The following is a 27,575-nucleotide window of genomic DNA, read 5'->3' on the forward strand; positions in this document are numbered from 1 at the left end:
CGAACCAGCGCGCCGACATCGAGCGAGAACAAAGAGAGCGAGTCACACAGGAGCAGCGTTGCCAGGGCGACATTTTTATCTGGAGGTATTTCACAAGAGCGACTTTCAGAGGACGCCACACTTCCAAAAATAGGTGCAAGCACATCGCTGCACTGGAACTCTGCTGCTTTACAAACTCGTGTTGTAAAGGTTTACTCGGGACACGGGACAAGAGCCAATAAAATAAAATAAAAAGACTTAACATCAATTGAAATCTTTAAGAGGTGCAGTGTTATTGTAACACAGGTCTACGAAGTCGTGTACATTAAATACTGAAACAAGGCTTAAAACAGAAGTATTCAATGTCTGCAGGGCCGACATGGTGATGAAGACATTCACCTGTGCTTGAATATGAAATATGAAATATGTTTATTGGGATCACAACCAGATGGCAGAACAATTGCATCATTATGGCTTTGGTGCCACATTATGTGCCATAGACCTCAGATTAAAGTGTGTGTTTGTCATCTGCTCTTAAAGCTGCATGACAGCACATCGGGACGGACCAGACACGGTTGGTTTTTCGTTTGGTTGACCAGAGGAAAAACATGGCGCCTACATCACGTACACAAAAAAATATTCTGCACTCATACTTGTCAATATGCCATAAATATAACATTCCTCTACATAAATGGAAAATGGTACTGCCTTGATAAACATGAAAATTAGGAATTATGGAATGGGAGTTCGGTGTACACTGATGCAAAAACCAGAGAAAGCGTTGCCTGGTGATGGAGGCCGGACGCAGTGAGAGGAGAATGTGAAAGAAACTACAACACGATGTCTGCGACCTCAGAGTGTCACGGAGAGCAGAGTGTTGGCGGCTCAGGGTTCAGTCAAGCCCTCGTCGCTGTTACAAAGCGCGTGGTAGACTTCGTAGCTCATCAAGTGTGCCGAGAGGACCTGCTTGAACTCCTCCAGGGGGCAGTAGACTCCACTGCAACCAGGTAGGAGTTGATCCTAGAAAGAGAACAAGTTAAAGTAAACAACAACAACAGGGAAAACAACGGGGAAAAGCGTATCAACTGACGCGTCGCCGCCCCCTACCTGGCCGACGTAGGACACTTTGACGAAGGGCTTGTTGGTCTCCTGGTGTTGGTGCAGCTCCAACGTGATGTCGGCGGCGTACGGGGGCCACTTCATGTCATAAATCCCCAGAGCCATCAAACAGGGGATCAACGTGGTGTCGTGCGCCGAGTATAAAAATAGCTTCCTGGTGGAGAGAGAATTGAAACAGTGGAAATAAAAAATAAAAAGACTAAACACAAGGGCGTTCGTGCAAAAGCAAATGGGAGCGTCCATCCAAAGGGGCCCGACCTGCCGGGCTCCGACGAGGTGCCGTCCAGCTTCTCGTCCATGTTGGCGACCACCGAGTGCAGGAGGGGCCCCACACACAGCTGCAGGGTCTCCGTGCTAAAACCAGAGCAGAAGGAGAATGAAAGCCGCTCCGCTCTGAACCGAACGTCCGACGACGGTCCGCTGGCCGCGTGTCGTCTCACTTGTTGTTGTGCGCGTACACGTGGTAGATCATGTCCACCGCTCGCTGCTCCACTCTCGCCCGCCAGGTCTCCAGCACCGAGGGGCAGCGCAGGCCGTGCGTCTGGAGTGGAGCAGAAACGGCACGCGGTCACGATCATTCACAGCCGACACAAACCAGGACAACGCGGCCGAACAGCTGCGCACTTCTTTTTCCTCGGGGCCGGCGTCGAGTCCTGAGATATTGCGTTACAGATTTCCCCTTCATTGTAGTTATTTTCAGTTAATTGTCAGTGTTAAGCCGTGTCAACAAAGTAGTGTAGTAGTTTTATTTAATTTAGTTGTATTGACTCACAAATGCCTCGGTTTAATTTGTTTGTATGAGTTATATCTGATAACAGGGGGATCCAGGATTGGAGGCTTGGGCTTCAGTACTTGGATCCGGTTGGCCCCTCCGTCTCGTGTCAGACCTCGCCGTGGCCCCGTGATGCTATTTGAACATAACACGCCCCTCTACAAATTATATGTGCAGTCTCTCGTCCAGTAACTTATTTTAAGATATCTTCAATTACAGCCATGAGTAAATAAATACCCTCAATGAAACTCATATCATGCCGCAGCTCTTATTTTAGCTCGTTAAAAATGTCTCGGAACTCGTTGAACTCCGTTGGAGAGTTTCATCTCGCACAGCGAGCGGCTCGCCAGGCGGCCGAGTCCTCAGAATAATCCTGGTTATTCTGGGGAGACCTAATCAGAGTCGTGCGGCTCGCGAAGCGGAAGTGTCACCTCTCTGGCGACCATGTCGTCCCGAATGAGGATGAAGTCCATGTGCTGGTGGGCAGCGATGCCCAGCGCGTCCTTGAAGCTCTGCAGGTCCGCTGCGATGTCTGGCAGGGAGGACGACTCTGCCCAGCGGTGGCTGCACACACACACACACACACACACACACCAAACACAGAGGCACCATGACAACCTGTCACGGGCGTCTAACCTCTGGATTTCCAAGAGCGAGTGCAAATTATATTTTTGAGGCCTGGTGTGAAAATGTACTTTACATACCTGACGAGGGTTTTGAGCAGCTTGCAGGCGTGGTAGTTCGGATACAGGATTTCAGACTCGGACGCCGTTGTTTGTATCGTGACGGTTTCTTCAAAGCGGAACGGAAGATTAACAAAAACTCATCAGACGAGATCCAGAAAACCAGAAGAAGAACATCGTGCTCGCGGCTTTTTAAACTACCCGTTTGCTTCTGCAGGAAGAGCCCCGCCACCAGGCACTTGGCGGATTCAATGGTCCTCACGATGTTGGTGGAACGCACACTGAAAATGGGGGAGAAAACAAACAGGTTATGGGAAGCCGCCGGCTTCAAAAGAGTAAAGACCGACGTCTCGGAGAAGCTCAGTGCATCAAAACCTCCGCGTACGGAAAAGAGCACGCGTCTCTTGCCGCCCTTCCAGAGCCGCAACACTTACTAGACCTCCGTGGGGCTGAAGCTGGAGCTGAGGAACTGGCTCTCCTCGATGTATCTCCTCCGTAGCGTCTTGCCCAGCTCATACAGCTGCTGCATGCCCAACGTGGTCAGCTGACCGGGGAACGAGCCGCCCTATTGCAACAGCGGGGTCAGGTTTTACTCACACACACAACCGGTCGTTATTCAAGGTGCAGTCGGCATGCAGGAGTTCAGAGTGACTGCATGGCAGGAGTCCATCTTGTGGGCTTTAGTTTTCTGCTCTATATCCAGTGGAGTGAACCTCTTTAGCAAAGCGGCTAACGGTCGTTTCTACGGGCAGAGGCTGGCAGCCACATCTCACTGGGCAGCTGTGAACCCGCTGTAATGTCCTCCGTGAGGCTTCGATGGCCTCGAGAGGGAGGAGGGGTTCTGAAGCCATAAGGCACTTAACGTCTATTCAGCAAAGAACATCTAAATAGACGATGCAGAGTTCATTCAAAGAATCACCTGTCGATTAGATTTCACACGGGTCATTGAACAACATTACAGGGTTCTTACATTTTGACCAATGGATTTCCAGGACTTTAAACCAAATTTCCATGACCAAACTAAAATCTCAGTATAAACATGAAAACTGTAGAAAATGTTGCGTATTGAGAGCTATCGCCGGCTTATATTTTGAGCGTCTTTCTTTAAAAAATATATTAATTATTTCAAACTTGGCGTAAATTAACATTTTAACACATTTCCATGACTTTTCCAAAACTTTTATGATTTAAGTTTTTTTCCATGACTTCTCCAGGCCTGGAAATGACCATTTAAAAATTCCATGACTTTTCCAGGTTTTCCATGACCGTCCGAACCCTGACATTAAACACCAGGCGTCCCGACAGAGGAACGGCTGAACTGACTTTAGACTCCGACATGTCGAAATGACCCTCGCACAAAGCCTCTTCCCGAGAACCCAATCAACACGCTGCTGCTCCTGAACTTGTTCCTTCGGCTCCGACCGCACGGCACACCTACTTTGAGCACGTTTTTCCGGTAGCCGTCTTCTACGGGGGCCGGGGGCCTCGGGCCACCGAGAAGATCCGTCACTTCATAGTCGATGTGGGTGTGCGCCGGAGGCTCCAAGAGGGTCGGCAACCATTGAGCCTTGACCCAACAGAGAATTGTGATACAGCGATAACGTAACACATCATTTGTTTTTTCTGAATGAGTTGATGCATCACAGTCACAACAAATAAAAGTACCTCCATAACACCAGGGATCGTTTTAAGCGGCGTTCGGGCACCATGTCGGAACAGGACTTGAACCAATTTGAGTTTGTAGGGAGAGCTGGGATTCGTTTGAGCAGCGGCGTCACCGGAAGCAACCTGGTCCAAATCCGCTTGCTTCTGCGACCACAGCATCAAACCGAAAGCTGCCGACATCGAACTTAAAACACCTGCTTTGGTCCAAAGACTCGTCATGGCCGAGCTGCGAGACAAACAGAGTTGTATTGGGGTGGGAACTAATTACACACGCATTACAGTTGGTATTATTGAGGGGGATATTACTAACTTCTATAATAACAATAGCATCAACAGAAATAATAATGTCCAGGATCAATATATATATATATGTGTGTGTGTATATATATAGATGTGTGTGTGTGTATATATATATACACACATTTATATACACACATATATGTGTATATATATATGTGTATATATATGAGGATTTTTATATAGACACACACATATATATATATATACACACATATATATAAAAATAAATCCTCATTCGGTACTTAAAGCGGATGTTACGCAGCTTCCGCACAAAGGGAGAAAGTTGGGTTCAAGCTGCGTCACATGCATTACTGAAACATTAGCTTAAACTAGCAACATAGAATAAAAACAGTTTGCTTGCAAATGCCAAGAACAATGTCTCAAATTAAGTTTCCATCATGAAACACAAGCAGAAGAGCAGCACGCGCCCTTCACGCTGCGTGTGCGCGACAGAGACGGTTCCCTGCACTATTACCTCCGGTCCTCATTGTGCACGGACCCGTCACACGAGCGTCCCGTCGGGTCCAACTGTGAAATGGGTCCGGGAAGAAATGATCCGGCAGCGGCAGCTCGAACGGGTCTCTTTATAACCGTTTCCTCACTTTATGAACCTCGCCCGGACCGTTTGAGTATCCACACCACCGCCACCTCCTCCTCGGGCTGGCCACCAGTCACCGTTTAAGAAGAGCAGCGCACGCGAGGCTCGTCGCGGAGTGATGACATGGGTCTGACCTCCGCCAGTCATCCGAGCTAACTGCTCCATGACAACCGAACGAGCTCTTTTCAAGATGTCAGTTATGTTTGCTACTTACTTGCTGAGGCGAAGGTCTTCTGCCTCTCCGGAAAGGAAACGGGAGACGACTCTTCTCACCGCTTCAAAGCAGAGATATGTCGGTGACTGTAGGTAACTGTAGGTAAATATAAGCGCGGAACTCCATTTCCCAACATGCACATCGGGATCTCTTCTTCTAAAGAAGGACAATGTAACATGAAAGCGCACTACCGCCCCCTACAGGTGTATCTGCATTTGACACACAAAACAACATCCAACTAAAGCAGGGTTCATACACACGTTGACCTATGGATTTCCAGGACTTTAAACCAGACACATACACACACATACATATACATATACACACACACATATACATATTTATACATATATATATATACACATACATATATATATGTATACATACACATATATATATATATACACACACACACACACATATATATTTATACATATATATATACACATACATATATATATGTATACATACACACACATATATACACATACGTATATATATGTATACATACATACACACATGTATATATATATATACAGTACACACACACACACACATATATATATATACATATATATATACACATACACACATATATATATATATATATACACACTCTATGTTTATTCTTTTAACCAAACTGCGTAAATGAATATAACTAATTTCCATGACTTTTGGGGTTTAATTTTTTTTATTTCTTTTTTAGGCCTGGAAATAGCTATTTTTAAATTACATGACTTTTACAGGTTTTCCATGACCATATGAACCCTGTAAAAGACTATTCATATTAAGTTGTATACAGTGTTTATACATTGGAAGACAACAGGATTATTAAGAAAAGAACCAGAAAATATATACCCACAACTTAAAATTTACAATTTTCTTTAATATACTTTATTCATAATATAATTTAGTTTGGTACTGTAATAACGAGACGGTTAACCAGGCGGGAAAACACACGACACATTTTACTGCCCTGGCTGACACCAACAAATCCATCTCATCTGATAGATCTGACGTGATGGTAATGACATTGAAAAAGAGACGATGGCGGCTAAATATTCTGTGCGTCCTGCTCTCAGCCGTTCAACAAAATGACACGACATATAGAATCAAAACACAGAGACACACCTGAAGTGGCAAGAGCATAAACATTCCCAAAGGGGTCTAATGAGCGAAGGATACAGTTCAGTCTATTAAGAAATAGAGCGGACTTGTCAAGGCCAGTGATTACTTGCACTGTGTACATTGTGAGGCTTACCTTATGAGGACTATGGAGGCACATCCAGAGATGTCACCTACATAAGAAAGTCCAATGTTTAAAGCCAGGAAAAACTAGAGTGCAGATGCAGCACCCTGAAATATGTTATGCTATATATATCTTACTGATTTAATACAATTGTGTCCATTCCTTATAATTGACTTTGAATGTGTTTATGGTAATTCATGTGTTGTTCCTATATTTGAGAGAGTTGATCACCTGTGCACATGCTAACTGTGAAGGGGAGGAAAGTGCTCGTTGTCCCTTTGGAAGAGAGCGCTGTCTCTTTAAGAAAGGGGCGCTGTCTCTTTAAGAGAAGGGTGTGTGAAGGGCAGGTGCCGTAAGCAGGCTGAAGAGGAAACAACGCATGCTTGTTTTAACTGGGAACTTGTTCAATAAAAGTTGCAAAACAAGAACGACCTGTTTTAAAGCTGATGGTAAGTGTGCTTTAGCAAAAGCGAGAGACAAACAGACACACGCGCAGAGAAATATATTTGGAGAAAGACTGTCAGGACTGTTAAGACGACTGAAACAAGCTACGCTCAGCTAAAGACCGACAGTTAATCGGACCTCAACTAGTGTCAGTTCAAAGCCATGACGCCGAGCTAACAAAAACACATGCTAACAGGTTTTGGGTCAATATCTTGACACTAAGCTACAGTCTGACTCAGTAAAGATGTTTTTATCGTCCAAAATGACATACGCCTCTAAATAGTTCATTTATTTTTCTTCATGGGCAGACACTTGCTCCCTCCAAGAAAACCCAGACTAAACACCAGGTTAGTCTTTTAGATAATACTATATGACATGTTTTAAATGTTGGTTGCACAGTTTAAGTATTGAGAACAATGTCATGTTTGCAGCATTACTTAGTTGTGAAACCGCAGAAATAAACATTATTGTAATTGTGTAGTTAACTCTTTGCTCCTTTCTTTCACCAGGTGGAGGCAGCAACACCTGTTGTGGAGGTGCCTATCAAGGATGCACCTACCAGTGTTGAGATGGTGACTGTGCAGGAGGAGGTGTGCACTGTGTGAATGCCTGACTCATTTACCACATATTGTTTAATGGTGCATGCAAAGCCATTTAATTGGAAATGGGATTATTGTTGGGGAATGCTCATAGAGAAGCAACTAAACAGGGCAATGCCAACGCAAAGGATGCACTGAAAAAGTTAGGAAGTGTGTATTTACACAACAGAGACGTTTGTGCTCAGGAAGCCGTGTATAGGTTGACGAATATGCGCCTCAAGGAATGTTCACGGAAAGTTCAGTTTGTGCCAACAGGTGGTGGTACTGCCAAACATGATTTTATAGAAAAGATATAAAAATGAAGAAAAATATAAATAAAAATAGTAAATTAATAAATCAATTGGGAACGTGGGGAAATAAATCGCAAATTTAAATAAATGAAGCAATTGGCAAAATACTTTGAATTAACATCCAACATGGGAAACGGGGCGGAGCTAAGAAGCCATGGGAAGCAACAGCGGGGCGCTTCTTAAACAGTTTAGGTAGAGCGACAGATGAGGATGTCGGAGCGTCATACTGTCAGTTCTAAAAGTGTGTAACCAACTATTTGTCCCATAAATGTTTTCCCTCCATGTTGTATAATCTCACTAGTAAGATGTGTAATCATTTATTATATATATTTGTTCATGAATAGCTCGTGGCACTGCTTATCGCCACGCTGTGCTGCAACGGGAAAAATCACCCTTCACCGGAAGAAGTCACAAATTGGTCGTTCCAGCCGAGTCTCAAGACAAGAAGGTAGTACGGTTATAGATTTTAACAAATTACTAGTTTTAGAGGAGCTCTATGAATTCTCAAAATCACCCTTCTGTTTCAGTTCATCCTCGTTGTCGGAGCGTCTCATCTGAGGGCTATTGCCGATGGCTTTGTGCAAATGCCAGAGGGGAAACTTTCCTTTGGCATTATGTCCACACCAGGGGCCAATGCAATTCAGCTGAGGACTGAATTTCTCAATGCTGCTCTACCTCGAGAACCAGATGCAATTTGTCTCATGGCTCCCACCAACAACCTCACATCCAGCAAGACAACTGAGGCAGCTAGAGCAGACTTTGGCCAGATCCTGCTCAGCGTTGCAGTTCTAACCGTATGTACACATAGAGATGCATATATATGCATCTATATATATATATATATATATATATATATATATATATAGATATGACCACCTTTTCTATTTCTGCACTCACAATAAGTCTTAAAAACACTTTGACATCATTTACATTTTTTAACTGCCTTACAAGTACAGAAGTATGATACACGTTTTCAAAATCATTTAAAAAGTTATACAAATATGGTTTAAGAGATAACATTTTAAATATTAAACCTTGTTTTGTGTTTTATATTTACGCTCAAACATACAGTAATCTTGGGGCGTCTGATAAATACATGCAGACATTGATCTGATATATAACTCTACATATGTTCTCACTATACTTTGAATAAAAACAGATTATTATACTTATGATATTTTTGTAGTTTGGATTCTTGAAGAAACGTTACGTTCTTGATTCTTGTTGTTCTGGGTTTGTCATTGTGGTTTAATACATTTATTTTAAGTCACTTTGGATAAAAGTAATGTAATATTTACCATAAAATCTGATGTAAAAACCAGGATACTCATTGTATCGTTACTTTAAAAAAAAAATATTTATTAGGGCTGTCAGCGTTAACGCGTTAATCTATGCGATTAATTTGGCTGCGTTAACGCACTAAAATATTTTAACGCAATTAACGCAACTTTGTTTACTTCCGGTGTTCGTTGAAGATTCAAGATTCAAGATGTTTTATTTGTCACATTAAACGCCACACGGTGTGCAGTGAAATAAAGTGTAATGCTCAGCAAGAGATATGCAAGGGCAACAATGCCTATTTAAATAAAAGCAACACAATATTTACAGTAGGGTATTATTGTGTGTGTGTGTGTGTGTGCTAAGAGGGGCAGTGTGTGGTATGTGGGGGTCCTGGTGAGGTGGATTCACAATCCTGATGGCCTGAGGAAAGAAACTCCGTCTCAGTCTCTCTGTTCTTGCAATGACTACGGACGCCTGCCTGACGCAGCAACTGAAACAGTCTGTTGTTGGGGTGGTGAGGGATCCTTCATGATCCCTGCCAGCTCAGTTCTGCACCTCTGGTGCTAGAGTCCTGCAGGGTGGGAGTGTGGTTCAATAATGCGCTCCGTGAGGCACTACTCTCTGAAACCTTCCCACTGTCTGTGAGGCAGTTGCCAAACCAGGCTGCAGCAGTGCTTCCTGTCAGGCTCTCTACAACTCCAAGTAGAAGGACAGAAGGATCCTCTGAAACACCTAGAATTTCACTAGCTGCCTGGGGTGGTAGAAGCGCTGCCCAACACCTTTCTCTGGAGTGTGTCTGTGTTTGTTGACCATGTCAGATCCTCGTGATGTGGACTCCAGGTATTACCCGCTCACCCTCTCCACAGTAGTCCCGTTAATCCCCAGTGGTGAGTCGTCCTCTGTTGTTGTACCCTCCCAAAGTCCACAATCAGCTCCTTAGTTTGGTGACATCTATGATGAGGCTGTTGTCCTGGCACCAGAGTGACAGATCAGCAACTTCCTCCAGGTAGCCTTCTCGTCGTTGAAAAATCGAGATCAGGCCCACCCCCACTGTTTCCACCGCAAACTTGATGATGGTGTTGAGGCTGAACCTGGCCACACAGTCATCTGTGTGCAGGGAGTACAGTAGGGGCTGAGGACGCAACCCTGGGGGATCCTGTGTTCAGGTGAGGGATTTGGAGGTGTGTCTGCCCACCCTGACCACCTGTGGCCTGGCGGTCAGGAAGTCCAGGATCCAAGCTCACAGGGGGGTGATCAGCCCCAGCTCAATCAGCTTGCCGGCCAGTCTGGTGTGGACTATGGTGTTGAAAGCTGTACTATAATCAATGAACAGCAGTCTCATAGCCCCCTCTGGCTGTCCAGATGAGAGAGTGTGGTGTGCAGTACCTGGGAGACAGCATCATCCGTGGATCTGTTTGGGCGATAAACAAACTGCAGCGGGTCCATGGAGGGAGGGAGGAAAGCGCAGATGTTGTCCTTTATCAGCCCCTCAAAACATTTCATGACCACCGAGGTGAGGGCCACGGTCGGTAGTCATTCATACATGCTGGAGAAGCATTCTTGGGCACAGGGACAATAGTGGATCTCTTAGAGCAGGCGGGGACCACGGACTCAGCCAGGAGAGGTTGAATATTGTGGTGAACACTGGAGCTAGCTGGTTAGCACAGGTCTTCAGTACTGCCCAGATATGCCATCTGGACCTGCAGCTTTCTGGTGTTCACCCTCAGCAGAGCCCTCCTCACACTGTGCTCGGTCACAGAGAGTGTGTTCATCCCCAGTGGGAACTCACCTCGGCTACGCTTAACGGTGTTGTTGTTAGGCAGCGAGCTGGCGCTGTTGTTGCTAGCCTCAAACCGTGCATAAAATGAGTTCAGGTCGTCCGCTGGGGATGCGTCGGCACTCACCATAGCGGGGGTCTGCTCTGGTGTTTGTGATAGTCCGTAGCCCCTGCCACAGGCGCCTGGTGTCGCTTGCTGCTCCATCTGTGATTCCACTCTGTCTCGGTACTCTCTTGGCCTCCTTCACCGCCTCCTCAGTCCATAGACCGCTGCCTTGTACTCGTCCATGTTGCGGATACAAGACCCGAGTTATAGGCAGCAGTACCGGGCGTCACAGCTTCACGGATGGATCTATCAACCCACGGCTTTTGGTTAGGAAAGACCTAACTTTTACCGTGGGGACGATGGTGTCCGTTAAGCGTTGCTATGAGGCTCATTGCTACTTCCCAAACCGCTGACGTCACTGGAACTGGATTGGATCATGTCCCAGTCGACGACACGCAGGCGCCCTGTAGCTCAGCCTCTGATTGGTCAGACCACCGCATTACGTTCCTCGTCATTACCGCTTCCCGCGATCCTTTGTTTATACTCGAAGCAGAAAATGGCGGCATGGTCTGATTTCCCTAACGGAGGAGAGAGACAGCCTTTAGCCTCTCTTGAATGGCGTATAGCAGTGGTCCAACGTTCTTTCCTCTGGTAGCACACGTAATGTGCTGGTGAAAGTTCGCATGACTTTTTAGGTTTGCCTTGTTAAAGTCCCAGCCACCACCACAGCCGCGGGATACTTGTTCTGATGCCGACATAACATCATGTAGGTCCGATGGTGCTACGTCGGTGTCCGCTTGTGGTGGAATGTAGACGCTGTGGTGATGACCGAGCTGAACTCCGGGAAGGTAGAATGGACGGCATGAGATCGCCAGATGTTCCAGGTTCGGCGAGCAGGAACGAGAAAGAGTCTTAATGTTCTTGGGGTGCGCACCACATGTTGTTCGTCATGAAGCAGACCTCCACCCTTAGATTTACCAGACTCTTCCGTTCTGTCTGCACGGAAAACAGAGAAGGACTAGGTTGGGCATATGACTCGATCCGGCACCAGCGGGTCAGCCAAGTTTCCGTCAGACAAAAGATGTTACAATCCCGCATGTCCCGTTGGAATCTGATCCTTCTAAAATCATCCATCTTATTTTCCAGAGACTGGGCGTTAGCAAGAAGGATGCTGGGCAAGGTGGACGGTGGGCTTGAACTCTCAGTCTGTTCCAATTCGCTCGTTTCTCGATGTTTCGTCGTCTCCCGTGAGTAGCGGCTCCACTGTTGTTGTTGTGGTTCGCTCGTACAATCCCTGCCGCCACGCTGGATCGATGGAAAAGTGGACAAAACCCTTGTTTTGCGCAAAGTTTATGTCCAAAAGTGTGCTACGGTCGTATGTTGTTAGTGCCGATGTGTTTGTGGCAAAGAAAATATTAAAAAGAAACACAAAAACTAAAAGAGCGCACAATCTCCGCGGAGCTGCCGCGACGGCGACTGGACACAGCCGCGCCATCAAGACCAGTGTTTACACTCAAACCGAGTGTCAAACCGCGGCAGTACGGTTTAACATTGTTTCCGTTTTTAAAACAATTATTTCTCCGCGAAAATAAGGAGCAGAAATCAGTTTAAACTCGTGGATGAATCAGTCGGGTTTCCTCCTGCTCCTCCTTCCTCCCGTCTCCCTCTGATACACAGAGGAACAGAGGGCGACGTGTCGGGACGCATGAAAGAACTCGTCACACGAAACCTTCAACGTGATTGGTCAATCCGTTTGTCTGTCAACATTTTGCGAAAAAAACAACCAATGAACACTCAGTAAATCACAAAGGACCTCCCACCTCACGGGTGAGGCTCATTTAGCAGCCTGTCAGTCAGAGAACCAGAGAACACGGCGCGAGGACAACTGTCCTTCATTATATAGAGAGCTGAGATTGTTCTGGAATGTTTGATGTATAACACGTGTGGGTATGTGTCACATTAAAACGCCTTTAAAAGGTGAATTTACATTTTTTTGTAAAATGGAGAAATTGAGCCCAGCCTCCAGAGGATTAACGTGACATATATGAATGTCAGTTAGTTTACCAAGGCCACTGGTTCTGCTGTTGTTCAATGTTAAAGATGACAGGACCAATGGGGTCTCAAATATACTTCTTTTTTTTACTAATCTGGATGTTTCACTGCAGAAACAATTTATCATCCACAATATTAAATACCTCGCTGGCACTTTATAGGTAGGAGCCTCTTTGAAAACACAGCTCTGTGTGAAGTTTTGTCTTTAAAAAGAAGAAAAAAAAACTTTTAATCGCGATTAATGAATTTCAAAATGTGCGAATAATTAGTTAATTTTTTTAAATCGATTGACAGCCCCAATATTTATATATCCACTATACATTCATATATATACACACATGTACAACCATAAATACACACATATCGATATATATATATATATACACATGTATATACACACACAACTACATACAGGACTGTCTCAGAAAATTAGAATATTGTGATAAAGTTCTTTATTTTCTGTAATGCAATTAAAAAAACAAAAATGTCATGCATTCTGGATTCATTACAAATCAACTGAAATATTGCAAGCCTTTTATTCTTTTAATATTTAATATTTTTTAATTGCATTACAGAAAATAAAGAACTTTATCACAATATTCTAATTTTCTGAGACAGTCCTGTATATACATATAAGTATATATGTATATATACATTCATATAAACAGTATATGTATATATATTCATACATACATATGCACACACATTAGTACATATATACATACATAAACATACATACATATATACACACACATACAAGAAGGGGATGAGTCGACTCTTTTTCCTGAGAAAGCTTCGATCCTTCAACGTGTGCAGCAAGATGCTGGAGTTATTCTACCAGTCGGTTGTGGCCAGTGTACTGCACTTTGCCATTGTCTGCTGGGGGAGCAGCATCGGAGCCGGTGACACCAGCCGTCTCAACAAACTGGTTCGGAAGGCTGGCTCCATCATCGGCTGCCAGCTGGAGCACCTGGAACAGGTGGTGGAGAGGAGGACGTTGAAGAAACTTGTGTCCATATTGGACAACCCGGACCACCCTCTCCACCTCCTCCTACAGGGACAGAGGAGGACTTTCTCCAGACGTCTCCTCACGCTCCGCTGCCACAAGGACAGATACAGGAGAACATTCCTGCCGGCGGCTATGAGGCTCTACAACAGATCACCTCTTGCCAGATCCTAGTGCAATAACTGTAATAATAACTTCATATCCACACTATGTTGATCTGCACTTCACACATTTCATTTATTTACACTACACACATACACACACATTTCATTTGCACTACACACATACACACACTTTGCATTTTGCACACTGTCTATATTTGGTGTTTTTATATTTAGTTTAATTTGTCATTAGTATTGTGTATTGTGTATGCATATATGTTGTATATATACATATATATTTTATTTTATATTTTGCTTTGTATGCTTCTATATCTTTCATCCGTGTTTTTTATATTTTATTTTTTATTCTTGTGTGTTTGGTTTATTGGTGCTGCTACTGCTACGACAAATTTCCCCTTGGGGATTAATAAAGTATATATCTATCTCTATCTATCTAAGTATATATATATATATATATATATAAATTCATAAATACATATATATGCACACACATAAGTACATATTTACATATGTGGCACCCTGGACATTTTAAGGGCAAATCTGGTCAGAATTATTATTGTATTGTGTTTATATCTTGCCCCCATCATCCTTATTTTCTTGTTATTATCATTTTAAACGCTTTGTGTTAACTTAAAACTCACCTGCTTTCACTTGAAGTAGCTGCAGGGCGATACTTGTGTTCGCCAGTAGGTGGCAGTAGCGAGTTTTGACATGACTGGCGCCGTAATTCTTGTCTTAAACAAAGAAGTTAGACCAGCATATCACAGACAGTGACGCAGCTATTAATGTGAGTCTGTCTTGGTGTTTACAGATGAGAAGCGTACACAAGCGCCATCTAGATATGAATGTTATGTTCGCTCGCTTTGGCGGTGCTATATTTTGATAGTTATTAAGTGTGTAGTAGTTAAAGAAAAGACGGTTAATTAAGGCTAGCGCCGTTTAGCTAGCGGATGCTAATCGCGCGCTAGTGTTTTTAGCATCAGTAACCTGGCCTGAGAATTCCGTTCCATTGTCTCTGACGTATGTCTGTGTTCTGGTTCCGTGACGTCGCTAGTGACGTCACGGAGCAGCGAACCAGAGTCTATAACTAGAAGTGATTTCCAGCAGGCTGCAACAGCCCTTCTGCAAACAGCAGGTACGAAACGGCTGACACAGTGCGCTAGCAGTCCCACCAGCGGTAGCAGGGTTTTTCCTGGGTCAAAATGGGTCTTCGGTGCTCCCCCCCCCCCCACTGACAAGGTCACCATGGAAACATTGTCACTGACATTGTGGGAACGAGTAACTGTCACTCGCTGTCACTCCCTCACTGGTAAAAACACTATATATGTATGTATACACATGGACGGATTAAGAAACCACGGGCCCCTGGGCCTGGACGTGTCAAGGGCCCCCCCCCCCACCCGCAAAAAAAAAAAAAGTCCCAAAAAAAAGTCACATTTATTTTTTATTTTTATATAACTTTTTATTTTTTACATCGCTAACAAAACAGTCCGTATAAGGAAGAGCAAAGTGTAACCGGAGCTGAGCAAACAACATAACCATGTATGACCATGACATGAATGACTTAAGCCTGATTCTATTCGTGTATATCATCATATCAATACAAAGTGAATAACAGCTACTTCACGCAGAGGCTCTGGCTTAGGGGCCCCCTGAGCTCATGGGCCCCTGGTGCCGGTAGGCTCGTTCAGTAATCCATCCCTCAGTAGGACTATTGGGGCCCTGTTACTGACATGAATGACTTAAGCCTAGCATATACCGGCATACGGCGCATCGTGTCATATCATCATATTCATATCAATACAATGTTAATAACAGCGACGTCACGCGAGGAGGCTCAGGCCCAGGGGCCCCCTGAGCTCATGGGCCCCTGGGCCTGGGCCCGGTAGGCCCGTTGGTTAATCCATCCCTGTGTATACATACACATATATATATATATATATATATATTATGTATACATACACATATATATGTATACATATATATGTGTATACATATATATGTGTATGTATACATATATATATATATATGTGTATGTATACATACACATATATATATGTATACATACACATATATGTATACATATATATATATGTATACATATATATACTAAATGTATCATTACTGATATGTTAAAAAACAAGACAATAGATGAATATAGTAATAATAATTAAGCAATATTGGACTTAACCTTTGAACTTCCCTAAAATGTGGACGAACTAAACAAGACATTTGAAGACGAGTTTTATTATTTTATGATATTTGAGGCAAAACAAATGAACGGTAAAAATAATTGACACGTCAATCGACAGTGAAAATAACTGATTAGTTGCAGCCCAAATAGTGTTTCCCCTAGGTTTACAGATTCAGGGGGGCGGGAGCGACCGACACAAACACATGTTGGTGTTCACATACCTGCAAACTCATGATGGGTGAAAAAGGTGATGACGACGACGGGGGGGGGGCGGGCGTGCGCGCAAGACGGCGAGCCGAGAATTGTTAACGCGACACTTAGAGACAGAAATGACATGCTGTTGTGTAGATACGATCAATAACAGACGGCTGTTTAGTTTAATAATAGAACAAAGAAGTGCTCTTTAAGAAAAGGGACCTTGAATTTCTTCTGCTGTGTTCTGGCGCGATAGAGAAAATTACAGGGTGGCAGGCGGAGATTTCAGGGGGGCGGGCCGCCACCCTGAACGTGGTAGATAGGTGTACATAGATCTTATTCAATGATAATACAATATGGGTAACTTTGCAGAGGTGAATCTGATATGCAACAAACAAATAAAATGGCAGCTTCTACTGTAGCTTTGCTTTCGACTCAGCTTGTGACAGACCGAGTTGGATATTAGCGGCTCAGCCTCCTGGCAGTGATGACGAGCAGCCTTTGTTTGTGTTTGTTTGTGTACTGCACATCCCCTCCACTCTGTCACTGGCAGGTCCTTTCTGGTGAGAACAGACTGGAAATAGCCAGTGGGGATAGGATACAGGAAACCCTTCATATATGCATGCTCTTCAACATCTCCTCCTGTTTATTTCCACTTATCATTTCTATAGTAACCACATGATATTATTCAGTGTGCATTAAATATATTAGTTAGTATCAAACATTGGATATTTGCAATAATCACACACCTTGAGGACAACAGAGCAGATTGTACAGTTGATAATGTATTTATTTGTGATGAGTTCGTGATGATATTTATTGCATAAAAGTATGTGAAAGAACCAAAAATAAACAAACAAAACAAAAATCAACATGTCTGTGTTTCCTATGAATGTTTGCTGTGCAAGGTGAACATAAACAACCTGTACATTAATTCTGCAAGACACCGGAAATGAAATAACATACATTCAAAGATATCAACTGACATACATTGCATAGGGACACATTCACTACTCACAACAAAGGCTCCAGGACAGAAAGTAAAAAGCACAATGTGCACAAAGTGCAATGTCGCCACCTAGTGGCCGGATCTTGTCACAACCTCTTTTCCCTTCAATCCCTCTCGATAGGGAACATCCTAAAACACAAATCTGCACACAAACCCTAAATATAGAACGAATGAATACAGTTTTACTCACACATTTTTAAAAGTGATTATTCTTGAGATACATTGTATGCTTGTTGATCTGTGTAGGGCAATCAGGTTAGCAAGTCAACAGATGGCTTAATCTAAATGTACAGTCTTTGCAAAATCTGCATAAAAACATGTCATATGATAGAGATTTATTTTCACACTTGTTAAGGCACTATACCTTTATTCACTGCATATGTGCTGCATGAAAAACATAATTCATATACCGGCAAGCTTCACATTTTATTGCAGAGTAAGTCCCTGTTTTCTCTAAATCTCTCATCTCTAATTGAATTTTTTTTTGCTGTGGCAGAACAAAACTATTGTAGTTCATTGAATAGTTGAGATTTTACCTATATTTTGCTTTCTAATGAAATGGTTTCCCTAAATCATCTCATCAAGCACCAAGCGTCACGTCATTTTCGCTTAATTGTCTCTCTTAGTTTTTGGCTTTAACTCTTCAACTAAAATACAAATGTGCAATATACAGGTATCACACCTGTTACCCTGTTCTCATTTCGAAAGATATTGTTCTTTTGCAGTTTGTTTTTTCAAGCTCAGCGACAGATTGGTGGACAAACACTATCTGCTCACATGTCACGTTCACATGGTCTACTTTACAGATCTCAGTGTCTCTTTCTAAAGTGAACATTTAGTCCATGCACTATGATGAAGTGTTGACGCCTTCACTCAGTAATAACCCTCAGAATCCTCTTTGGGTCTTTCTAAACTCATCTTTCTGTCCCTTTTCTTTGGTTGTGAGTTTATACGGCCAGGTCATCCTTCCGAGCCCGGCTGCTGGTGCCACTGGTCTTGCTCAGGCGTCGTTTGTCCCTCGTGTAGCTGGAGTGCAGCGGCAGCGCTGGGGAGCAGCGGTTGGGCAGCTCCGAGGGCACTCGGTCGTATCTTACCCTCAAGAAGTCTTCCTCCTCCCCCAGGTTGTCGCAGCTGTGATGCCGCTCTGTGGCCGAGTTCACCGAGTTCTGCTGCAGCGCCATCCGGTTGTTGAAGGGATGAGAGGCCATGGCGGTTATGGGGTTCAGGGAGTTCGGGGCTGCCAGGCACTGGCTGAAGTCAGGAGGTGGGGTGCAGGAGGCCGAGGGCCGAGGTGGGCCGTTGGGCTCCGAGGCCGCCGCCGCCGCCACCGCCGCCACCGTTATCGTCCTCTTCTGCATCCTCTTGTTGCGTAAACACCTCCTGGCGCTCTTCCAGCTAAGGTGGTAGAGCTCCAGCACAGAGAGCAGCAGAGACACACCGGCCACCACCATCATGAAGATGATGAAGACGTTCTTCTCGGTGGGCCGGGACATGTAGCAGTTGACGGCGTTGGGGCAGGGCCAAGACTTGCACAGGTACAAGGCCCTGAGGAACACCCCATAGATCATGTACTGTATCACGACGAATGTCACCTCCATTACGGTGCGAATCATGATGCTCAGGATGTAAGTCTGCAGCAGCGCTCCTTTGAGGCGCACACGGCCAGTCCCATCGTTTGCCATGATGCTTTTGCTGGGCTTGTGCTGAAGGTATTCCTTCTCCCCCTCCAGGTCTCCCCCGCCTTCCCCTCTCTCTTCCCTTTGGTCCTGCTCCATCCTCCGCAGCTTCTCCTCCCTGCGCACAATGTGCATGGCGTGGCCCATGTAGATGAGGGACGGCGTGGAGACGAAAACGATCTGCAGCACCCAGTAGCGGATGTGTGCGATGGGGAAGGCGCTGTCGTAGCACACGTTGGTGCAGCCGGGCTGCTGGGTGTCGCACAGGAAATCGCTCTGCTCGTCGCCCCAGGACGACTCGGCCGCGGTGCCCAGCACCAGGATGCGAAAGATGAAGAGGACGGTGAGCCACACCTTCCCGACCGAGGTCGAGTGTTCCTGAACCTCCTCGAGGAAATTCCCCAGGAGACTCCAGTCCCCCATCACTGCTCACACGGAGGACGAACACACACCTGAGGACACAAAGACTGGAGCGAGCGGAGAGAAGGGGCGAGAAGGCGGTGCACCACAGGTGAAAAGGTGATGTCACAAGAAGGTGGCGGGGAAGTGGAGGATGACCTGAGCAGAGAAGAGGGTAGAAAGGAGAAATACAGACACTCAGTCATGGAATGATAGGTCCTCTATGTTGCTGCGGATCAAATGACCACAGTGAAATGTGTGGAGGGCATCATAAAAATAGCTTCTGTGCCTGTGAATTTGCTCGAGGGCTGGACACCGTGGCATGAGAACACACATTTTCCCATGAGCTAGAGAGAGAGAGAGAGAGAGAAAGAGGGAGGCCGAGGAAGTTCGGGAGTCATTTTAAAGTAAATAATGAGGTTGTTTTAAGAAAAATGACTCAATATTATATTATGTGTGCGTTCCCATTCCCCCCCCGTCCAATTCCACATGACGTACGACAGACAGAGTGTAACAGGCCACCACGGGGCATGTCCTAGCGAGGAGACTTTGTCCTTTCAATGTGACCCGGCCTGTTTCTTGCCTGCGGCCCATGACCACAACGACGACAGCTTCGATGTCCACTGTCCTCTCTGCGATAATGAAAACCACCTACATGCTGGATCTATCAGCGTCAATCAGATCTCTCCATCTTTCCAATGTGTGTGTGTGTGTGTGTGTGCTTTCACCTGCAGCATTAGAGAGAGTTTGGGTCGGACCCAAACTTGGCGGTGACAGGTTGACGAGTCTCAGCCACAAATGACCCTATAAGGCGGTCGCCGAGACAGTTTTACGAGTGGAATACCTGACCCCCATCATTGAGGGGTTAAGAAAACCCATCAAATTCCATTAAGGGGTGACCTCTGACATCATGTCCCTGTGCCTGCTGTCAACTTTTACTTTGGCAATTAGAGATCAAAGCTAGAGATTAATTACAGCGAGCTGTGAGGACGGTGGTGGTAACAGTTTGACAGATTTTTTCCAAACACGTCACACATCTGAAGTTACTGCCCTACTTGGCAAGGTTGTGGAAAACATAGTTTACAATCCTCAAAAGCTGTTAAAACAAACTGTTATTTTAATGGTGTGCCATGTTGCAGTATAATCACTATAATCCCAGTGTGTGAAAAAAAGCCAAACACAGAGTTAATATTCTCTCTTACCAGCTCTCAACTGCCTCCAAGTGTTATACATAAGCAGTTCCTCCCATTGTGTAGTCCACTGTGCAGGGCTTTGACTGGCCTCACTGACACTGACACAAGTTATGTGTGAGAGATAGAGTCTAAATGACCCTCAGTCTGTCTCTCCCCCTCCCCCAGTGTCTCTATGAGGTATATATATGGCAATAACACTGAAGATCGGAGCGTCGTGCTCTTTATCTGTGAAGCATGGAAAGGTGAGAAACAAAACACCCCCCATCAGAACGTGTGGCAGAGGAAATATTCAATCTCTATTCACACACACGGCTGATAGGCCGACACAAGAGCACGGGGAAAAGTTTATGGTCTGACACTTTCCAACATGCACCCTATACGCTCTGACTGGTCACAGTGAGTGAAGCGGACCCCGTCCCACTCAGAGGACTGGCTTGAAAACCCCCCCTCGGATGAAGCCGATGATCTTTACTGGAAGTAAATCACGAGCGGGGAGAGAGAGCTGGAGGAGGAAGGGAGTGAGAGTCCTGCCAGCACAATAGCAGGAGGTCCAGCCGTGTTCTTATCAGCTAACACTGACAACAGGCTTTCCTCACCCATGCAGACCCTGGTAACAACAATACACCTCCCCCCGGACTCATTAAAAGTGAAACCTTTGTGATAGTATCACAGGATTTTGCATCAGTATCATGATGACTACATTCATAGACCCGTCCTTGTAGAGCTTTGACACCACATGACATCATTCACACATTCATGGGAGGAGCTGCGGCTCCACCTGGCCGCCAGGAGTAACTAACATTCACGCACATTCATACGCCGTGGGCACGGCGACGGGAGCAGAGCTGGGCATCGAACCGCCGACCCTCTGGTTGAAGGAAGAGCCTGCTCGCCACTGAGCGTGCTAACATTTGATAATTATCACTGAGCCGTACAGACGAGTCTTAAAACCAGAAGATTGGATATTAGAAAAAGAAAAAGAAAGTTCCTATATGACAAATGAATGGATCACTGAAGTTGTTAGAGTTTACCCCAAATGTAACGTGAGTGTCTGCACCTATTGACACCTCTCAAATGTAGAGGAGTTAAAGTACTCTCTCGTAATATAAAGTGGAGTTAAGTACTAGGGCCATTGGTCGTACTGTGGTGTGTCATCTGGGAACACACACACTACCGGTCTAAAGTTTTAGAACACCTGCAAAAGGTGGTAGAAAAATGTAAATTATATTTTGTTGAACAAAACGATCCCATGATTTTTTAATTTTTATATATACTTTAATTTCAGAGTAATTATTGGGAAATAAAAAAAAGAGAAATTAAGGTATAACAGCCGAACACTCATGGAGCTTTTGCTCTACAATGGAAATCAAATATTGTTCAGAAAGTTCTTCCATTACTTCTTTCCTTAAAAAATGACTTTTTGTATAACTCTGAAATGTGCATTATTTTTCAGTTCTTGGTAACCTAAACTTTTTGGTTTAACCTCTGACCTTTGTACCATTTCAGGTCATTCACTAGACTTGAACTGCTCAAATTTAAATAAAAACTGGAAAAAATGGGGGAAGTGTTCTCAAACTTTTGACTGGTAGTATATATATATATAGACAATAACATTATAATTTGACCTATGAAACATGATATATTAGACAAAGTGGTATTCAGGTCAACTTGGGAAAGGCTGCATTCTTATAGTCTCTGTCTCCTTCCCTCGACTGCTTCTTCCACTTCACAGGAAGTAATCTCAAACAATATGATTTCCGAAGGACAAAAGGAACAAGTGGGAGGCGGAGAGGTTACAGCCGAGACACTCCAGCCCATTCCTCTTCTTTAAAGAGCACCTGAGTTGTCTTTCATAAGTTTAGCTGTGATCCTGTTCGTCCTCTGGCAATAACCGAGGATTTACCGGGGCACATTATGCCCTGTGCTGAGTGGTCTGGTTTGCCTGTAGACCATCATGGCTGTCTTATTTGTTTATAATCGCTGTGGCAGAGTGACGGAAAATCTGGTTTTACGGCGTTCAAACCGGTGAACTGCGCAAATCAAATCAGGATATTATGCACCTCTGAGTTATTTCTGTCTGAAGTTTATATGTCTGAGTCTCCTTGTGCCTCTGTGTGTCCTGCACAGAGTGTCGTTGAGTTAAAAGAGTGCCACGGAAGCAAAGTGTCCGAGAGATATTATGACAAACTGAGCATGAAAGTCCAAGAGTATATAGCCCAAAAAAAACCTACAGTCATTGCATCACTTTCAGGGTCAACTCAAACTTAAATGGGACGAACTAAAACGTGGCAGTATTCAAAATTCAAGTCAGGCGTGCATGCTGACGTTGAGCAGCTCAGAGAAGAGAGGCGATGTTAGCAGACTGCATCGCGGCGACAGGCGGCTGCTGCTGTGACTCGATGCAGAGCAACAGGAATACATGATGTGTGTGTTTCCCCCCCCCCCCGACAACACAACTATAAATCCTGTGGAGCGGCCTCGGTGTTGCCTTAGAGGGCAGTGACTCCGGTCGGGACGGGCATTCTCAGGCTGATGGGACAGGATGGAGGTTTTTATAGGATCATTAAGCTCTGCTTTTACGGCTGAGTGGTGGCACATGGAGCAATGATTTCCAGATTTATGTCTCTCACAGAATCATGAGTGTTTGTTTTAATGTATTTGTATTCAGTCATACCAGAAGACTGCAGAGATACACACCAACTGTCTGTTCTAGGTTTTTTTCTCTTCTTCTTTTTTCATCGCTCAGATTGAATAAAAAACTGCTGATAATTACATTTCTCATTTCGAAAAAAAACCTTTTAAAGTTTAAAAATGTGAACTCTGCCAATAGTAGCCGGCGGCCCTCGCAGCCTGCAGTGTGTCCACGGACCAGAAACAACAGGGGGCATGGCTGAATCAAACATTCCTTCAGTGATCTGCACCGTTCAGCACTAAGCCGGGTTTGACCGCCTCTCCATCCTCACTCACACACACACACACACACACACACACACACACACACACACACACACACACACACACACACACACACACACACACACACACACACACACACACACACACACACACACACACACACACACACACACACACACATTAGATGGCGAGGCATCCATCTGGTTGGCCCGCTTCCCTTTCACTAAAAGAAGAGTATGTACACAATGTTGTGCATTAAGTGCAGGAGTGTTATGACGAGCGCCCGAGAGGATTTGCCAGGGAAGTAGAAAATGTTTTCAGTCGTCTCCCAAACGTTCTCAAAAAAACCATTCCTTAACAAGCTAATGAATAGTTTTCAAGTCAAACTCATTCATTCCGAGAAAACTGTCGACAAGATTTGACATTTTTTTTGGAGGGACTCATTTGACCCACACTGGAGGGGCCTGAAGTTAGATCCAAAAATAAACGTGCAGAGCCAAATTTGGTCGGCTGGCCTCGAGAGATTCTGTTGTCGGGCGACTTTATAACTACACGTACACGAGCACACGTAGTATTGGAATGAATATGACCCATCATATAAAAACACCAATTATTGTTTGATCTTATTGCACCTCAGTGGCATTAAAAAGACTAAAGAAGTCATATAATTTTCCAACTCAGCATTGATGGGTTATATATATTATACCTTCCACATGTTGATGTCATTTGATGCTTTCATTGCTTTAACGTGAACCTACATGGCTTTTAATGCATGGTTTCATTTCTGAAGAAACATGTATAATGGCTTATATAGTTACACCTTTCATAGTTATCATTGCTCTCTGTTTTACAAGATATGATTGACAAAAAAATATGATATTTATGAAATACTCTCTCAAACGACCATATTTCTCTTGTCTCATTGAAATCTTGCACAGATCAGGGAACTAATTCACCTTAAATATTCCATATGTGTGCATACATCTTCTAGTTTCAGGTATTATGGATCAAATGGAATGAAATGTATACTTTCCTCAAGCGACATTTGTTAATTTTCCTTCGGGAGGTGTTAAAACGATACCATCTGAAGTTTTTTGCATTACTCTTGTGATGTTTTTCTGTTTTATTGTTCACTTCATTCTTGGTTCTCTCTTGTATGCTGGTTGTGTGGTTGTCTGGCTATATAAATGTTTTTGCTTCTCCAAATTCTCTTATGAAAAAAAATAAATACTCTCCAATAAAATAATGCTCCTAACGTAGATAACTTCTACATTTAGATCATATTAAATGACCCGAGATAAAAAGCCCCTGCCCGGACCTCTGTAACCAAAGTGTCCTTGAGCGCTTCACAGCAGCCATGCTGCGCCGAAAGATGCTCAGGTCGGTCACATGTTATGATGATGTATGACGATCGTCATGTATGTGAGTTAATGTAATACTTTAAAAAGGTGTTGTTGTTGTTTTGACAACTCAGAACTGTTTCAGTAAGAGAGCAACCATCAGACGTTTATTCAGTCTCAGATGACATCCATATGGAGCCTATACGCAGGATGCCACACATACCCAGGATTCTGCTATTAAGCTGAGTGATTGTTATTTTTACTCTCTGGTTTGATTGAAGCAGCTTCACAAGGTTATTTCGGCTACAATGGAGCGATTGACGTAAATAAACCAGGACCAGTTATTTAATTAGAATGAATAAGAGCACATATAAAGGTCAAAGTTCAAGCTTAAACACATCATGGCTTTTTAAACTTGAACGTACAAAACGTGTGGAGGGTGAATCCCAGTGTGTATTGCAGCAGCTGTCTCACTGCAGGACTTCAGTATGTGTGTGTGTGTGTGTGTGTGCTGGGATTACGATCAAAGATGAGCATGTTGAAGTTTAGCGCTATTGGCGTGGTGGAGGGGTGAGTCGGAGGGATGGTGTGACCACGAAGCGGGATGAGGGGGGGCGATTACCTCCCATTCATGTGAGTCACCTGTTGCCACACTGCTTCCAGGCCGCGTGGATCACACTCTGCCGTGCATCAGTCTCACCGGCCGGCCCGACGCGCTGCCTGCTACCTTACATGGCTGCCTGGCTCTTCATCTGTACCCACTACTGTACACAGACCCACAGCGCTGTTATGATCTATTGTTTGTCTGCATATGGCGTTACACTGGCGCCTTCAGGCCAGACAGCTGCAAGGTGTTTCACGGAGGAAAATTCTGTGTAACACTCTCCCGACTGAAACTCCTGGATTTTGTAGTGACAGATTAAGTGTGTGGCTTGTTGTGATTTAAACTAAATTGTATTACTTTTTTTATTTAGACCTTCATAATGGGTGATGGCAATTAATTATTGGCAATGGACAAACTATAGTTTGATATGTGAGCCGGTAATTTTTAATCTTTCGTGTTGTTTCGCTTGTTGAGTTTGATTCCTCTGACATGGAGAGTATTTTTTGGGAGTGTGCGGCACGGTGGGATTCACCCGGATGTCACGGAGCGGTTTATTTCTCAGTGACAATGTGTTTGTTTCAAACAACCAAACACAGACTGCATTTACTTTGTCTTTGATTTGTCATGGAAACTTATTTGAGTTGCAGCACTTTATTTACTTTTTGTAATCTTGTCTAGAATAATTTGTCTATTTCGATGTATATACATGTTTTCTGAAGAAAGCTAGATGGGGAAAGCGATTAAGTTAATTTACTTAAGCACTATACAGTTATGAGGTACTTCTACTTTACTTGAGTATTAACAGTTTTTGCTACTCATTGTAACTCAAAGCATTTCAGTTAAAAATATTGTGCTTTTAACCGGAATATTTATATTTATGAGGTATAGTTACTTTTCAGTTTAAGATATTCAAAACATTTGGTTGTATTGATAATACTTATCCAGAAATATAATATCCAAACACTATAACACTAAACAAGGCCTTCACTTTTTGTAATTTTTTTACGTAGTATTCTTCCACTACTTCTGAGAGTTATGAGGATGGAGAGTGGGAGGCAGAGCGAGAGCGAGCGAGGCCACGGCTGTACCTGCCGCGGAGGACAGGCTCTCGAACAAACACCAGGCTTCCCTTTCCATCGTCACAGCTCTTCAAGATCTCATCGCTTTCTCAAAGATGTCATCGCAAAGAGTCCTCCTCGTCTTTCACCTGAGTGAGAGTTGGCTTACCTGCTCGTCTGCTGTCGTCCCGAAGGCTGTTATCGAGGATACGGCTCCCTCTCCGTCCTCTGATGAGACAAGTCTTCCTTCAACTCAGAGGACAAATGGCAGGTGATGAGCAGATGACCGCGGACACATCGACGAGTTCTTGTTCACGCCGTCTGAGTGTCGACCAAACACCAAACTGTTAGTCCACACAAGGGGCACGAGAAGAAAAGCAGGGGCATCACAAGAGTGGTTCCCCCAACGGCCCTCCCTCCTGTCTCTCCTCCTCCATCTCCTCCCCCCCCCGCCCTTTCTTTCTTACATCCCTGGTGCTCTATTTTTTGCTGGGAAGCATTCTTCGGCAACGGGAAGGGAAGTGGAATTGTTTTCTGGGATCAATAGCAAGTCCGCCCAGAGTAAACTTCCAGAGTGCTCTTATTTACTGCGTGGTCCTTCAGGGTCACAGCCACGGAGAAATCCATTCACAGCAAGATTTTTTAAAGAATAAATCTAAAATTTAAACTTAAAACAAAGTAGGACGAATCTCGTAAAAATTGGATTTTAACTATCTTAAATCTGGATTTCCAGAAGTGAAGAATAAAGCAATAGAATGAGAAGAAACAGTCATGAAGTCAGGTGTTGGAGCCACG

General features: G+C 44.2%; 2 protein-coding genes across 3 annotated transcripts; both read right to left on the reverse strand.

Annotated features, from left to right (window-relative positions):
* Positions 1 to 53: 53 nt before the first annotated feature.
* acp6 (acid phosphatase 6, lysophosphatidic) lies at positions 54 to 5,243 on the reverse strand. The gene is made up of 11 exons (XM_056427606.1): positions 4,994 to 5,243; positions 4,219 to 4,444; positions 3,992 to 4,120; positions 2,988 to 3,118; positions 2,755 to 2,834; positions 2,575 to 2,662; positions 2,302 to 2,434; positions 1,539 to 1,639; positions 1,357 to 1,452; positions 1,087 to 1,252; positions 54 to 999 (listed from the first exon to the last, which is right to left on the reverse strand). The coding sequence occupies exons 2-11, from the start codon at positions 4,435 to 4,437 to the stop codon at positions 865 to 867; spliced, it is 1,278 nt and encodes a 425-aa protein (XP_056283581.1). The 5' UTR covers positions 4,438 to 4,444; positions 4,994 to 5,243; the 3' UTR covers positions 54 to 864.
* A 12,107-nt stretch (positions 5,244 to 17,350) lies between these two features.
* On the reverse strand, positions 17,351 to 27,119 carry gja5a (gap junction protein, alpha 5a). Of its 2 annotated transcripts, none has more exons than XM_056433401.1 (2): positions 26,950 to 27,119; positions 17,351 to 19,828 (listed from the first exon to the last, which is right to left on the reverse strand). In XM_056433401.1, exon 2 carries the CDS (start codon positions 19,691 to 19,693, stop codon positions 18,542 to 18,544), a length of 1,152 nt encoding a protein of 383 aa, XP_056289376.1. In that variant the 5' UTR covers positions 19,694 to 19,828; positions 26,950 to 27,119; the 3' UTR covers positions 17,351 to 18,541. The 2 variants fall into 2 exon arrangements, with proteins under 2 accessions (XP_056289376.1, XP_056289377.1); XM_056433402.1 differs by lacking the exon at positions 26,950 to 27,119 and adding an exon at positions 20,872 to 23,785.
* Between the last annotated feature and the right edge of the window lie 456 nt (positions 27,120 to 27,575).

This window comes from Pseudoliparis swirei, chromosome 2 (genome assembly GCF_029220125.1).
Source record: "Pseudoliparis swirei isolate HS2019 ecotype Mariana Trench chromosome 2, NWPU_hadal_v1, whole genome shotgun sequence".
Taxonomy (NCBI): domain Eukaryota; kingdom Metazoa; phylum Chordata; class Actinopteri; order Perciformes; family Liparidae; genus Pseudoliparis; species Pseudoliparis swirei.